The 17,324-nt window shown below is 33.0% G+C and overlaps 1 protein-coding gene across 1 annotated transcript in view; it reads right to left on the bottom strand.

Moving 5' to 3' along the window:
- Orco (odorant receptor co-receptor) overlaps positions 1-7,493 on the bottom strand; it is a 37,146-nt gene extending 29,653 nt beyond the window's left edge. Inside the window, exons 1-2 of the mRNA XM_072527214.1 lie at positions 7,296-7,493; positions 619-791 (exon numbers count right to left, since the gene is read on the bottom strand). Of these exons, the coding sequence (XP_072383315.1) occupies positions 619-791 (173 nt within the window). The 5' untranslated portion in view covers positions 7,296-7,493. The remainder of the gene's footprint in view (positions 1-618; positions 792-7,295) is intronic.
- Positions 7,494-17,324: the final 9,831 nt, after the last annotated feature.

Here is a 17,324-nt window from a genome sequence, read left to right as displayed (position 1 = left end):
TCTATATGTCGCCTACTCGATTTTTTGACCGTCCAAATCCCACATGTAGATTAAAATGTGGAAAAGATTAGAATTAATGAGTCTCCTTTTGTTTATCGTTGTAATGTGAGAATCACGCCAAACCCCGTTTAGTTGAGTTATTGTCGCTCTTGAAAACTATATTCGTCTTTAAGTTTTAAGTTCGCAACTGCTTGGGTTGTTAACTAGAGCTTTAAGATATATTATAGATAAAATACCTTGCATCTCACGATAATTCGGGTCTAAAGAAAATGTTGGCGGTCAATAACCATTATTTTGTTTTTTTAGTAGTTAACCATGAGTTCAAATTTTGCACCTTCTACCTCGAGTTTTTCATTAAGTTAGTGATTTCTTTTAAAGAAGAAGCTAGAAGTCTGTAAAACGTAACTTACATATATTGACACCGCCTAGATTTACTTCTTAGCAACATTACAAACCGTAGGCATTATTAATTCTGTATTGATTTATATGTCATTAATAAGAGATATAAAACGCTTTCTTGGCCGTACTTTTTTCTTAGGAAATCTTTCATCACATAGGCATCCTGTCATTTTTAATAGTAATATAGATATATTTATAATAACTGTGAATGTAACTTACCCGTATTGAACTAAGCATAAAACTAAATGAATACAGCAGTATCCAACTCTTAAGGTATGTAGCGATCCAGAATTGTCGGCGTGATAATTAAACATGAAATGTCCAGAAGCCTGGATGAGTCTTATATTTGGCATCAAATCGGCCACAAGGCCTGATACCTTAAATTTCATCATCTGTAATCAAAAAAGAAATGTTTTAATAAAACCCATCAAAGAAAATAGTAAAAACACGATCTTTTTGTTCGTTGTTCGATCTGTCTGACTTTTACAAATAGTATGGCTGAGACAGTATCTTTTAAGCATATCAAGGTGATAGTTTGCAGTTGCAGGTTGCATCGTTTTGCTTTGCTTACAAGTTCAGTTTGGTAAATCAAACGCAAGTCTTAAACTTCATTATTCCATATGTGTGTTGCCATATCGTCAATTATTTCTTACTTTTATACCTAATTTTTAGAATCGAGCAAGAGCACAGAGCATATCAATTAAAAATAAAAAAATAAAACATATTAGTTTGGACACATTACCGTAAAAACCGCATAAACTTAAAAAAGATACATACATAATACAAAGCATTAAAATTATATAACAATTAATAGTTTAGAAATACTTAAAAAGTAAACAGTTAGTTTTAAAAAGTAAAATAAATAGTAAAATATCAGTATAAATATTGGATACAAAAGGCGCAAAAGAAAATAGATTCTAATAGTTTTTAAATAAGTTTCATAAAATTTTTAAAAAGTTAATATAAAACTACTTTTGTTATTATTTATATGAAAATATAAGCCACAATTCTTAACAATATTGTTTATTTAAAGTTTAGTTAATGTAAAAAAAATCATTTATAAATGCTGTAAAATTGAAATTATACGTTTATATTATACAAAAAAAATGTGGCAACACTGTTACGGCAGGTTATGTTCATTATGTTCATAACCTAACCTAACCAAACCTAATCATTTACCAAAATGTCATATTAAGGCATTTCTTCTTATTTCCCTAGTCTTTCCCTACCGTATCGCTTCTCGATACAATGTGCTAGAAAGAGACAGAACAAACGCAAGAAATCTTTTTGTCGACACGCGCAGCTGGTATGTGCGGTCTATGTTAATAATAATTATAAAATTATAAGTAAAATAATGTTATTTGTTTAATGGTCTTTTACTAATTCTGACAAGAATTTCTAAATAAACATTACAACATTTTATTCAGACCCTCATTTGGACAAATGGGAATATTTTGATCTTCCAATAATTATAACTAACCCTGTAGAAAAACTAATATTAATAGAATGTTTATAATTCATAAAAATTATTTGATTTTTTTTTTAATTTTGCTTTCTAAACGTATAATAGTACAGCTAATATTTAATTATAAATACAGTTTTTATAGGTATATATCTTTTGAAACAATAAAAATATATATAAATATTAAAAGGTATCATCAAAATGAAACTAATTGGTCCAATTAGTGATATTTTACTAATTGCTAATTAGAATATGTTAGTTTTACCAATTTTATATGTTAAGGCAATAAATATTCCTTTACCAAGTATGAATTAAATATTATATTAAATAAAAATGAATTAGAGTCAGACAGATAAATATATATTTCATCTCATATTGTAATGAGTCCATATTAGAGCCACCTATCCCTCTTGTCATTAAGATCTTTCTTCTCTTCGGTAGCTATTTTGTTTTGGACATCGTCATGGTTCCGTGAAGATTTATATCGTATTCTATTATTTGTAACTGATTTTTATGCTCATTTTAATATCTCTGATCATGAATAATCATCAGACTAACTACATCAAAATCATTTAACTGTCTCATAGTAATTAACCTATAAGGTTGGGTTTAGATTGCCTCAGATAAGAAAACTCTTACTACAAAAGGAGAATATACTCGTAATAGTGAAGGGATCTTCAGAAACAAAGGTGATACTACTAGATAGATGGTAGAAAATAATCAAATGGGGATCACCTTATTTGAGCTATATAAATCACTGGGTCTGGACGGGATTTATTCAATACTTCTACAGAATTAAAATGATCTGTACAAAAAATTATATTATACAACCAACGCATTAAGAACATGGAGGATCATAACAATACGAAATCACCAATAATTTACTACAAATGGTTATTGATTATTGTTGTTAGCATAGTAAGTACTCACAATCATACTGGTTAAATTTATTAGTTGAGTGAATAGTGCTTTATATTCTCCAAAAAACTTAATTAACAGTTACTATAAGTTGTCAGGTTGTTGGTTTATATTGTTTCTTACTGCTTAAGTATACAGTCTTCTTAGATCAGTGTGTTGTGAGCTTGTGCCTCCACATTTAAAGAAAAATCATAACACATAATGACGGTATTAGATTTTTGTTTTGATACAGGGCAGCGACAACCGCAGAGCAGTGGCTATACCGTTCTGACGAGACCTAATGAGGTCGAAATACGTATCAGCGGTTGTCGCTGCCCTGTATCAAAACAAAAATCTAATACCGTCATTATGTTTTATTACTTACTTGGCTTGGAGTACCAGAAACTGAATTCAGTATGAATTTTGACCAGGATGAACGGTATGTGGAATGCAATTTTAGATTCCCTGGCCGAGTAATTTATCCAGCTGTTTGTTTCGCAAATTTAAGGAAACACAGTGGTAAAAATTTGAATTCGGTTTCGCTAGGTAGAAATCGTTTGATTTCTCTTTTTGTTTAAAGAAAAATATCTACGGTAACCAGGTACCAATATTACATTTTATCGTAGATAGGGATATTTCTCTGAAGAAAATAATCTAGTTTCCTGTATCGACATAAAAGTAGTTGAAAAATGAGTTTATTAAAATATACGCCAAAGAAATGGCGCCTTTTTATCAATAGTTCAAAAAGTAGTTTGAACCTTTTAAAGTCCGTTTATAGTTATTTAACCAACAAGTGTATTAATAAGGGCGATTAACAATTGATATATTTTAACGCGTAAGCGAAGCAAGCGCGTTAATGTTCGAGATTGTTAATCGCCATTTTAATTCAAGAGTTCGTTACAAAATTTTTCCGTCCACCGTACTTTTCAGAAATAAAGATATCTTAGTTTAAATATTTATTTCTTCTTCTTCACGTGCCATCTCCGCGACGGAGGTTGGCAATCATCATGGCTATTCTGATCTTAGATGCTGCTGCTCTGAATAGTTCAATTGATGTGCATCCGTACCATTCCCTCAAGTTACGCAACCATGAGATTCTTCTTCTTCCTACACTTCTCTTGCCCTGGATTTTCCCTTGTATAATCAAAATATTTATTTACTTAACGATAAACAATAACTTTTTCAGCTTTCATTGACTTTATTTAGTTTCCTTAGTGGTAGTTTTATAATAAGTAGTAAACATTAATATTCGAAATGGTACAATTATTGAAATTAAAGGAAGATATTGATAAATGATTATCTGCTGTATAGCATTTAGCAATTTATATTTAAGTCTTCTTGGACCTCTGTAAATTCTGTGATAGAAGAAGTTAAATTCTGGTGGAGTTAAATTAAACTCTTCGTCAATAGCCATCCTTTGATTTTTCAAATACACAGAATTTTAAACATGTATATAATGACAAACAATGATAGATAGTACTAACAGCGGCTACTTCATTTTAAATGTTTTAGTGAGAATATAAATAGGTATATGTTTGGTTGCCTACACCACAGGTCACTGCCAATCACAGAGCATTTAATTAATTTATGCAAGCAATATATGTTGTGTTGCCTATAATGAAATCGTTCATTAATAGAAAATCATTCATTAATAGGGGTCATTCATCAATGATTTTGAGGGTGTTAAAATTGATCATAAATGGACGGTCGACGAAAAAATAATGTTAATAAATTGCAGTCAGTTACCAAGTAAGATAGTAGTACGGATTGTATTTAGCCATTTTTTGATTTCTTCCAACTTCAATGACGTGGATTTAAAAAATTTGATTTCCACTGTTAAATTTGGTAGTAGTCAATATGTGATGTTTAGTGACATTAGTTGTAGGGATTAATTCAGTTCGAAAAAATTAGTATTTTTTAATAAAATCTTTGATACATTTGATGGCAATAGCTTAAGCTCTTTGTTTGTACCGGGTGGTCCAATATGTTATAACTTTAGGAGAAAAAATTCCTTTGTAAAAGTAGTCCGGAGAAATCGCTGGAAATAACTATCAAGTTTCTGGGTTAACCGCTAGGGGGTGTAACCTGTGAAAAAAAATTTGAAAACCAGTTTTTTGTGAAATATGCCCAATTATACCAAATTTAAATAAGTAAACTAGAAAGAGGTCTAAATTCCACACAAAGTTGTACAAGTACTTTTTTTATTTTTTCAAATAAAGGGTGGGGGAGAGTGGGAAAGTATTTGTGGATAAATACCTATAACTTTGGTTTGGATCAACCGATTTTAACGAAATTAGTGTCATAAGAAAGAGTGTGGATGATTTAATTTACATCTATTATAAAACAATTGGATTTAGTTTTAGTTGTCGTGGGTAGAAGGTACTTTCGAATACAAAAAATTAAAATTTGTTTTTCTTCAAAATGTTTAATGGAAACACCTATTTTCTAACACAACTTTCGTTTTATAATAATTTCAAAAAATTACAATTATTATTTTTAAACATATTATTAAGGTTATATAATAATTAAATTTACTATCAAATTATATTTATTTATATTTTATTGTAATTTAATATTTTGTTTAAATTTGTGAGGTCTCTCAGAAGTAAACAACGTATGCTTTGGTAATGCGTCACCAGATGGCGTTAGCCGCAAACATAATAGTTTATTGAATTATTGGAATATAATATATTTTGTTTATAAATTTTTGAAACACAGAAAACTTGTGAGTTAGCTGTTTGAACTTTTTTTTTTATTTAAACACAAAACCACATAAACTGCGCAGGGTTATTAGTGGATATAACAAATACATGAAATATTACATTAAATAAAATTGAATAACTTCTTAAATCTTTTAAATAGCTTAACACTCGAAATTTTTTTGGTGAGAACTGTCTTAAGATCATCATCTGTGAATCCGTGGGATCTTCTTTTTTCCTTGAATTGAGGACAATCAAGCAGGATGTGTTTCACAGTCAGTGGGTTAGAGCAGCTGGAGCAGATAGGTAGTGGTTCTTTTGTTATTACGTATTTGTGTGTTAAGGCAGTATGGCCAATTCTTAAATGATTAATAATGACTTGGTTTTTTCTGTTTAAAAGAGTCTCCAGGACATCAGTTATTTTTGGGCAAATTACATTGAATTTAGTACCCAATTTTTCCCAATAATTTTGCCAAGTATTAATACAGTGGATTTTAACCAGGTTTTTTAGATCGGTGTACGGATATATCTTCAATTTTGCAGGATGTTTTGAGTTCATTTGACTTTTGGTAGCTAGTTGGTCTGCTTTTTTATTTCCGTAAATACTTGTATGTGAAGGTACCCAAATAAAAGCTGCTTCCTTTCCTAATGATCGAAATTTTTCCAGTTCGTTTTTTATACTCTGTATAATAGGGTTGTTGGTATATTTGTTTCAGTTCCAGTAATGCATTTAATGAGTCTGTTACCATAATGCACTTCATCGTTCTATTCTTTTAGAAGAAGATGAGGGCTTCCAAAATAGCTGTAGCCTCATGTGTTAGTATACTGCAGTTGGTTGGTATCGATATGATATAAGAATTTTCTTTACAGTAGTAGGCAGCAGCGTGACCATTCGGAGTTTTAGAGGCATCGGTAAAGATTTGCAAATAATTAGGGTAGTGGTCTAGAATTTCCACGAATAGAGATTTAATTAATGTGGATTTTGTAGTTGATTTGGGATACTTGGTAAGTGTTACGTCAATAGTTAATGGGTGGCTTGTCTATGGGGGATAGTTTGCATTTATATTTAGCGATACATTGAGATGATTCATATCGAAAGTTGTGAGCTTTATTATTTCTATGAGGGGTGTAGCGTTTTTGGTCTTATTGTTAGGAGGAAGTCCAGGATTGCAGATGTGGAACAATACAGGATGCTGTTTCTGGGATGATATCTTTGCAATGTAGTTCAAGAGCGGTTTAAACTATGATAAATTATTGTTTGCATAACGATAAATTTTTTAATGTAAAAATTCCAAAAAAATACGTTTTGAAACAAAAATTATAAAAATACCAAAAAAACGCTTAATTTCAAACGCTTATACCTGGTTAAATTTTTAACGTATAACGAAAATTATACAGTCGTTCTTTTTTGTCAAGCAATGCCTATATACCCAAGTATACCCATAAAATATATACAGTCAACAATTCAAAAAACGAACTTTTCCTTTTCGAAAAAAAAAAACTTGGACTTTATGAGATGCCATTTTGGCAAAAAATTTAATTTTCTATAAAAAACCATATGTCAAATTTCAACCAAAAATAACTAGTTATTGAGTTATATCCAAAAAACCAAAAGGTGGACAAATTTACCCTGATATCAAAAACTCAAAATTCTATTTGGTAGAACTCTTTGATATTATCATTTTTATAGATTAATTAACCATACAATCTAATAAAACGCCTTGCAGTTTCTTTTAACCATGTTTTTGTTAACATAGTCATCATAGTCAACCAATGTATAGTTTAAATATATTAAACACACGTCTGACAAAAACTCGATATTATTTATAGGTATTTACCTTGACGGTGAAATAAGTCCTTGTTTATTTTGAAAATTCCGATGATCACTGCTACATTCAAAATTTACCAAAACTCACGCCGACACTCCAAACTCGCGCATTGTCGCACCAACAACTGAAATTTTGAGAAGACCAAAAGTCTAGTTAAGAAAATTAAGTAGGTCTCAACCTACTTGAATCTTTCTCAAGTAACCAAGATAGAATAAGACTCTAAACGTGTTCAAACGTTTCTCGCAAAATTAGAGCTTCGTGTACCAATCAGAAAGTGGCTCATCTACGAGAAAGGCGGAGCTAGTCACGTGATCCGTATTGTATTATCTAGCTATGGATACCCTCCCCGATGATAAAAGATGCGGCCTATAATTTCATTGAAAAATCTTTAATAATTCATCTCATTTAATATTGATGCCGAGACATTGAATCGGTATAAATGACAATCCGATAGAGTTTGTTCTAAATGATTGGGTTGATTCGTTATAATTTTGAAAAGTTATAAAACTACGTATTTTACGTATCGATTTGCTATTTAGCTTTGTTACTTGAACTTGTGCATTTGTTGCAAATGTTTTCAGTTGTAATCGATTAAAATAGCAATACACCTTAAACGATTTTATCATGCAAAACACCAATTATGACAACACTAATTGATTTTTTTAGCCTAGATACCTTTTATATTTCATTAACTACGTCTCAAACGAGTTTTTAAATTAACTTAAATATAAACACATATTTTTATAAGAAAATTTAGTTTTAAAAAATATAGTAATAAAGTAGTTTTGTTGAATGTTTAAAAAATTCTGCCACGGTTTATGACTTTAATTACCTAATTTTAACTCTCATCACTCGATTATGTAAGAGGTCAGGACGGAGAGTGTACCGTTTGTTATAGCCAGTCACCTTATTGCTAAGGATCGTCCATTATATCCAGCGTCTAGAACTCCATGAAGCTAACTAGTAAAAGGGAAGAAAAGGAAATATAGGCATCTTGATCTAACGAGATGTTTAAATGAGGAGGTTTTTTTTGGATACTTTTGGCTTATTTGGTCAGGGATGTGAGTGCGGCATAGGAGTTGGTCCGAATTCTGTGAGGCCATTGGACGAATGAATATCTAAAAGCCACCTGGAATAGACCAAGTTATTTTGAAGTCTCACAGCTATAAAGTAATAGCAGGTTTTCCTAAAATTGCTAAAATAAACTGCTCAAGCAACAGTTTCCAATTCAATTGAAAGACACTATCTTATCTTAAAAGATGGGAAGGGGACAGTGGCAAAAGGTACTGGAGAGCACCTTAAGCGAGAGCTGGAAGAAAAGCATGCGCTGAGCGACTGACAATATGGTGTTAGGTCTAAAAGGTCCTCAATAGATGCTGTCACAGAAGTGACCTCTTTAGTCACGCAGAACGCCAATCCTGCTTGACTTCAAGAATGCCTTTAATACGGCATCATGGGAAACAATAGGCTCCAGGCTGAGAGAATTGGGCGTTAGTGAGTACTTGGTCAACGTGGTTGACAGATACTTTACTGACAGATTCATAAGGGAAAAAGATTAGGTTGTCGCAGGGTGTTTTGCCGGGTTCGGTACTAGGTCTTACCCTGTGGAATATCCTGTACGACGGGAAACTGAGGCTACATATGCCAAGGGGAAGTACTCTTATAGCTTATAGAATGACTAGGGATGTTCTGTTGAACCTTTAATGCAGTGGTTTCCCCTTGCCTTCTGCATTCTTTAGCCGTTGACCAATTTATTGATTCTTCTGCCTTTGGAGTCGATTTCTCAGCTCCAGGACAAAAGATTGTCCTACTACCTACCGACTCATCTGCCCGAAGCCGTTGGTCGGTAAGCAGGGGATGGCTTATACCGGCAATCACTCGGTCCCTATCTGCGTTAGCCATCAACATTGAAGTTGCCTACCTTCTACACGTGGAGGTGCAGATTCGGATTTTTTCTTCATCGAGAATAAGACTATTCGGCATTTTCTAATCTTTCCAGAGCTTTAGAAAGTCCTGTTTACATTTTTCCAAATGCAACAGACAAATTCTCGTTTTTTGGAGTGGTAATTAAACATTTTTGAAATAAAAAAATTGTTTTTTACGCCAAAATTAAATTATGCTTTAATAAAAATGTTATAAGTTGATAATAATAAAAGTATATAGCTTTTAAATTTAATACTACACATAAATGCCTGATTGCACCATAATCTGATCAAGTTGATTACATGACATAATTACATTTGAGTATCAATTTGTTTTAAATTTTATATTTATTGGTCTACGTGTAGTTGATTAACATCAGCTTTGTTGCAAGCGGTTATTACAATCAAAGGAAATAAGCAATTGTAGTTTTTAATTTCGTTTTAATATCGGCCAATAACTCATTTGGATATAAATATTAAAATAGAGGCGGGTAAGATTTCATTCGTATTTTATAAAATAACACAACAGTAAAGGGTATCCCTCGTTTAGATAGGGGAAATCCCTTACTCCAAGAATTCATTTTATTTCTTTTTTTTACGTTTTATGCGATTAAAAATAAGACTTCGCAATTTTAACCAGCTACCATTTAACAATTATAGATTTTAAAATGGATCATATTAAGGTTTTTTTATAGGTTTTATATAATTTAAAGCAACTTAGTGATTTAGGGCATTCAGAAATTGGGCGAATCACGTACAAACTCCCAAGAAACTAAGTTTTTTAGGGTTTTTAGTAGTAGGGTTTTTTACGGAGTAGTCAAATTTTTTAAAATCGATACAATCTGAATTAATTTTTTTCGTTTTGTTAAGTTTTGTGTTATTAAAAAATAATACTAACCCTTAGCTAGGCAAAACAAGAAACACGCAAAATAAAAATTATTTCTGACATTATTTGTTGAAGTGAGTCGTCAATTATTACATTTTCAGCAATAAACTTTTTTTTAACAAATTTTGACTTTGATTTGTACGTGTACCATAAAATAATATGTGTGTATTACAATACACATTACCAATTTGAGTACTTGTGTTTTAAATCAATATTAGGTCGAAAAATGAGAGAACAACCAGGGCTGTACTGATTTATTTTACTAACAACAATATTACAATGATTACTAACTCATATGAAAATCGTAAAAACAATTTTGTTTTGACACAAAACAAAGACGTACATTTCGTACATTTTATATGTGTTTGAGTATTTACACAATTGTGGCCTCGGCCCTTTGTGGAAAATTGTGGAAGGTGTCCAAAATTAACAAATCTTATATCACCTTCTGGCCGGGGTTTAAACAAGGTTTTTTTTTTAACAGCGATGTCCTTATTTAAAGGTCTTCCACGTTTTTTATTTTTACGTTTTTTACGAAATAGTTTTAAAGTTTTTGTTCGTTTCTCCGGGTTTAGCAGTAGCATTTGTCTTTTATATAGAATCCAAGCGTTATTTACACAAATATCCAAGATTTAGGAAAATATTGAAATATAACATCTGTGGGTTTTCAGAAACGTTCTATATAGGGATATAAACATACCGGCGAGATCCACTCCACTCATATGCCGATTATACTCTTTAACTATTTTTGGGCACGTTATGTCTGTTTTTGTGTTTGATTTTGTTTTAACAAACCTTTTAATTGAAGATAACGGATATGCATCCACGTATGAACTGCAGAGTCGTACTACTTTATTGTCGAACCACTGAACAATTGCCACCCTCTGGTCATTATCGACCATTTGAAAATAAAAACCTCTACCTTCAGTTCGAAGTTCCTTTTCATCGTTAGTGGGACAATTCCTCACTCTATTTATGCGTAGTGCCAAGTAAAAGTACAAGATCAGGAGAACAAAAAAAGTTATCAAAGTACAAAAGGTATGAAATCGTAGACTATTCCTGAGATTCCACAATGCAGAAACAATTTGAAGCCCCATTTCTTAGGCTTATTTTTGATATATTGGCGCCTAGAACCAGCTTTTTTTTTCTTCATAGGGATAGATAGGGATTAGTATCGACGAAATGTAGATACCGACGTATTTCTTGATATTTTTTCAGTGGCATTATGTCAGCTATTTTGTCATATCTAAATTGAACACTCCAATAGTCTGTGTAAGCAGGTATCTTTACAATTCCCATTGATGGCTCAATTGCCAAAAAATCTTTACAATTCCCATTGATGGCTCAATTGCCAAAAAATCGTTGAGAATTTTGTTTGGAATAAAGGTTACTTTGATATGTTATCATTTCCAATAACGCATCATCAAAGAACATTTTAAAGTAATAAATTGGAGATAAAATCTCGTCTGGAACTTGAAAATTATCCTCATCAATATTTACCGGGTAGCCAAAAGGTTCCTCTGTCCAGTTGTACATTTTTTCTTTCTTGGATTTGTTTTTCTTTTGTACTTTTTGTTGTTGTTTGTTCTTCTTTAAATTGAGAGGTATATCATCAAACTCATCTGCTAAGGTTTCATCTACTGCATACCCAATATGCTCATCTATCTCGTTGTTTTTGTCACCTTCTGCATTTTCTACCTCTTCATTGTTTGCTTCGTTTTCCAAGATATGCTCGTTTTCGAGCAATACATTCGATAAAATAGTAAACTTAGATGAATTTTCTAATTCATACACTTTCATACATATACACTTTATTTTGTATAACTTTTTTTGGAGATAGTGTAGGTACTTAATCAAAAAATATATTTCTGACATTTTCCAGATTTTTTCTTAAGATACGCTACCTTATTTTTTTACGTTTTATGTAAATAAAAAATAAGATTTGGCAAAATTTTAGAACGCCATCTTAATTGGCATATGACCTCTTAGTAACAGCTAAAACTAGCAAATTTCAAGTAACTCAAACAGCTTTGAAACGTAGAATGCTTAATATTAAATATAGCGATTGTACACCTAGTAATGAAATAAGGAGAAGATAAAAGGTAAAAGTTGTTATCCATAAAATTTCTACGTTAAAATCGGACTGGGCATGTCTCAATAAGAAACGAAGATCTACGAATGAAGACGAGTATTGCTGATGTTGTGGAATGCATAGCGGAACTGAAATGGAACTGAGCAGGCCATATAGCGAGAATGCATGACTTACGATGGACGAGCAATATTACAAATTGGAGGCCAGAAGCAGACAAACGTAGTAGAGGAAGACCACCTATACGTTGGGCTGACGACATCAGGCGTATCACAAAAAATTGACAACAAAGAGCACAAAATCGCAAAGAATGGAAGAGTTTAAGAGAGCCCTATGTCCAGCAGTGGACGTGATAAATAAAGTCTGGGTGATAATGATGATAATAAAGTCCCATAAGGATAATGTAAGCCAACTGATAGAGGAAGCTAATTGTCGAATGGTGACCAATTCCAATCCCGGTAGACTGAGGACATCAAAAGAATAACTGGTGACGAATGGATACAAAAAACAAGAACCTATTAAAGATATACACTTAGGAGAATCTTACATCCGTCGATAAGTAAAATAGCTGAGTATGAAGACGATAATCCTCTTCCTCTTCTTCTTTCTGTGTAGACATGACTCTGTCTGTTTTTCAATGCGCTTTCAGTAAATTGTTGCTTCATTTTTTCCTGTTTTTTTCACTAATCGTCTTTCTATTGACGAGTCGTCTGTCACCATTTTTACGACTGTTTTTGTTGTCATTCGGCTTATATGATTATTCCAATCTACTCTTCTACTTCTGACCCAGTCCTTGATGTTCTCCATCTTGAATCTCCTTCCTATATCTGTACTTCTAGCTCTGTCTCATAGTGTCTTCATATTAATTTTTCATTACTGCTGTTTCTAACATTCTTTTTGTTATCTCTTTGTCAGTTTTTCATTGGTCTGATAACTTTTTTTTGTAAATTCTGCCTTTCATTTCATTTCCAATATTTTTATTTCTCTATATTGTTTTATTTAGGCAACCTACAGCCGATGATGATGATAATAATTTTACATAGACATTCTATACCAATGCAACATTTCTTCTTCACTTAAAAGAGAAAGAAAAAAGTCAGACATATACGAAAACTGCATAATATTAAATTATAACTTTGGAAAATTGCTAAAGTAACTTTTAATTTAAAACTAAACATACATGCTGGAATAAAAAATCTAAATTGTCCGGGAACAGATTAAATGAAAAACAAGGATAGTAATCATAAGATTAATAACCCATTATGAATTTCTTTGGATTTAATTTTATTTGAATTAGTCATTTTGTAATTATTATAGAATTGCATAGTTACTAAATAAATAGGAACATCAAAAATTAATTTATAATATTTTACCCAATCAATAACGCTAATATATTAAACACTTTCAAATATTTATTAAAATAATGATATATTGTTAACTGCCTAGTTAATTAGGATTTGTGGAATTGAAAATAAAAGTACTATTAAAATTATTAGGCGTAATGTTATTAATAATGCGTTATGCATATAATACGCTCTGCACAAAAAGTAACGTAACTTTTGATTCATTATAAGTTTACAAAAGAAATTTCGTAATTTCTTTATTTAGTCAAGTTATCTATATAACTAAATTATACATATAACAAGAGTGCCAAAGATATACTTTTTTAAGTTTGTACTTTTTTTCATAATATCACAAATATACACACACGAGTTCATCACAACGCCTAGGAACAGGAGTGTACCACTGCTATACAGCGGGACCCCCACTTTTGAAGATTAAACCGGTCTCGTTCCAAAAGAGCATGTCATTTTGGCTCGGTACCTATCTGACCCCCAGGTTTTTGCCATCACCCCTCCCTTACGTTTGACATACGCAAGGGAAGCTTGAACTATTACGTCAGGCGATTTGGGAAAAGAAACACCCTCCGTTTTAAACGGTTGTGATGATGCCACCTTGCTTTAGAGGTAACTTTTCAGCTTTTCTTCCTATTTACTTTGTTCAAGTCGTAACTTCTGGACTAAGATACCTATAGTGTGTGTCCCGAGCGGAAATCCACCAACCTGGGTTGGAGTCACGAGCCTAAGCCCGTGCTTTGTGTGTGTTCGGACACTCAGCTGCCGATTTGGCAAAAAATTTCATCTCCTCGACAGCTGGGATCCAAAGGGTCTGGCCATCGAACCCATGTATGTCGCACACGGTCTCAATGCTCAGATTTCGCGAATAAGCCGCCCGATTGGCCTGCCTTAAGGGCCAAGTAGCCTAAATGACTGTATAAAAGTGCCTAACGCGTCTTTTATACCAGTGTTTACATTACACTACTTTTGAGTGTGGGTGTGAACCCGATCAGTACCCTCTCGATAAAATAGAAAATCATCGCAGTAGTAGATTTTAACTAAAGCTAGTATACATTTTTTTTTGGTGAGCCTGCCCCGAAATTTAACCCTCTAAAATCGTTTAAACGCCTTAGCGTGCTCTTTTTTTTTCCTACTCCGTGTGTTTTGACTGCTTTATAGATATCTCGGTCTAGTGACTATATTTTATGGGGCAAACCTATATGTTTTGGCCGTCTGTGTACCATTCTTACGTTTTCGTCATATTCTGTTAGCTCACCCAGCTTTCTGTTGGGGTGGTTTCTTATTTCATGGAAGGTCGTGTAGGCTTTTTCATCCATTGACCGCAGGATTTTTTCCTGGATGGTGTCCCGATAAATATATCTTAAGAGTAAGTAGGTTGGAACATTGAGGAACTTATTATGTAATTTTGGGCGGTTTGTATTTTCTTTCTATTGATTTTTCATATGTGTCCCCATGCCACAGAAGTGTATGAGAGAGTGGGCAGGATTATGCTGTTGGTCATTCTGATTTTGGTCGTAAATCTTAATTTACTTCTCCTGCCGATTAGCGAGGAGAGTTGGCTGCGTAGTGTCTTAGCTTTGTAGATCGTGTGGTTCACATGTTCTGTGAACGTGAGCTTTTTGTCAAGGTCAAGATACACCAAGATATTTAGCTTGACGGCACCACTTAATTTGAGTATTTGGCATTGAATATTCGGCATTCGGTCTACCCATCCTATGCTGGAACGTGACGGCCTGTTGTAACGATAAGACTACCAAAGAGAATTGAAATACTATTGTAAAAATAATACCTCAATCAACCATGGGAGCTTATCGTCTATACCTTGCCTAGCTCAGTATCTCAAGGGTGAGTTCGTCTTGTCTTAAACTAGGGATTGAACCTGAGTTCTCATTTGATAGCAAATAAGACAAATTTTAACCAATCATATTTATTTAAATCAATAAAAAAACAATAATTAACCCTGCCAAAGCTTAACAGTTATAAGTGTTACTTATTGCTTCGATGGGCGGCTTGTGTGTTCTAGCTGTTGGATCCTCCACTTAGAAGTTGTGACTTCTGGAGAGCTGCAGTCACACGTGGCTGTATGTCCTGACTAAGTTTTGGTGTCCAATAAACCAATAAATTCAATAGATCCTGTTGTCCACCAGAACCAGATCTCTCAGAAATACCACAGAACCGTCTTTCCCTCTTTCAGCATATCTCGAAAATTTATCAAACCTTTTGGAAAAGGTGGTCGGTGGAATATTTGCATATGACCCAAAGTAGGAGTAAGTGGAACATCGCTACTGATCCTTTAAAGATAGGTGATGTTGTACTTATTAAAGATGAAGAGACTCCCCCACTCCTCTGGCCTCTGGCAAAGATTATCGAAGTGCTCCCAGGCAAAGATTCTCTTGTTCGAACTGTTAGGGTATCCACACCTAATGGCGAATATCTTAGGTCAATAAAGAAAGTAGCTAGGTTACCCTTTAACCAATAGTGGTACTTTCTGCCAAACATGTATATAGTTTCTATAGACTTTAGTTTCTCTAGATTTTAAATAGTTTTAAGTTATCTTAGTTCATTACAACAGTACCCCTAATGTATACTGGTTTACCCTCGTTCTCGAAGTAACTATTTGATACCCTATCCCAGTGGCGTAACTCTTCTCGCCCGCCCCCAGTATGTTCAATTTTTTCACATGCGAAAAATCATGTCATTTTTTCGCTGTATTACTAGCTACCATTCTACCACAATTTTACAATTATTTCCCGTTCTCCAACCCTTCCTACTCACATTTTAACCCCACTCCGTTAGAAATACAGACAGTTGTAAGATAGCAAAGAAAGACAAACTCTCTTGCCTGTTGTCTCTCGATGATAACAGACACTCTCTCTTGACTGCTGACTGTTGCTAGAGACAGTCGTCCTGTCTTTCGTCTGCTGAGTCCTACTAGGCAGACGTATTATCTCTCTATCAATCGCTACCTATCGCTTGGTACAGACTTACCACGCTTTTTCTCTACTCTAATTATCTCTCTCGCTTATAGTTACGCGAAAAATACCGCAAGTACTATTTTAAATCGTGTACAGACGCAAATGTGCTATATCTCGTGTGATCTAAGTGTTAGTACCGCGAAACACGTCTTCAGAAACCGGTAACCGGACAGTTTCCCCGTATAAAGAACAACCGCGACTGAAAGCCTCTAAATACCGCGAGTGTGTGTATGTGCAGCAGAAGAATTGGTAAGACTTTATATAAACTTAATTTGCTATAATCTGTATAACCTTTTACCACATATCCTAATTTATTTGAACCAGCCCTATGTAATACAGTCCTCTTTAACTGAAATTATATTCATAATTTCACATATGTACACCCTTTTTGTACAGATCCAATGAAATGTCCAATAAAAATAAAATGTCCAGTAAACCAATAAGTTTTATATCTCCAATAAACTAAAAGGATAAGAAACAACATGCATTAGAAACACATCAAAAAGAAAGGTTTAACTTCCTTGCCATCTTACAAAATTACACTTAAACAAATAGCGTATGGCAAGGATAAAATGAAATATGAATGTTACTACTTAGTTAAATTCTGTTAAAGAGTCCTAATGCATATATCAGAAAAAAAAATGTGCTTTCGAAAGAAAGTAAGGTTAGAAATATTGGAAATGTGGTCAGAATTATAGAATAAATATCACAATGAAAGTACTTACCCCAAGAGAAGTTGTAGACCATAAAAATGAGTCTTATAATAATTTTTGCCTTCTTTTATAAATTTCAAAAAGAGGCAAAAAAT

This window comes from Diabrotica undecimpunctata, chromosome 3 (genome assembly GCF_040954645.1).
Source record: "Diabrotica undecimpunctata isolate CICGRU chromosome 3, icDiaUnde3, whole genome shotgun sequence".
Lineage (NCBI taxonomy): Eukaryota > Metazoa > Arthropoda > Insecta > Coleoptera > Chrysomelidae > Diabrotica > Diabrotica undecimpunctata.
The sequence above is the reverse complement of the archived record's forward strand: the minus strand, read 5'-3'. Positions and strand labels throughout refer to the sequence as shown.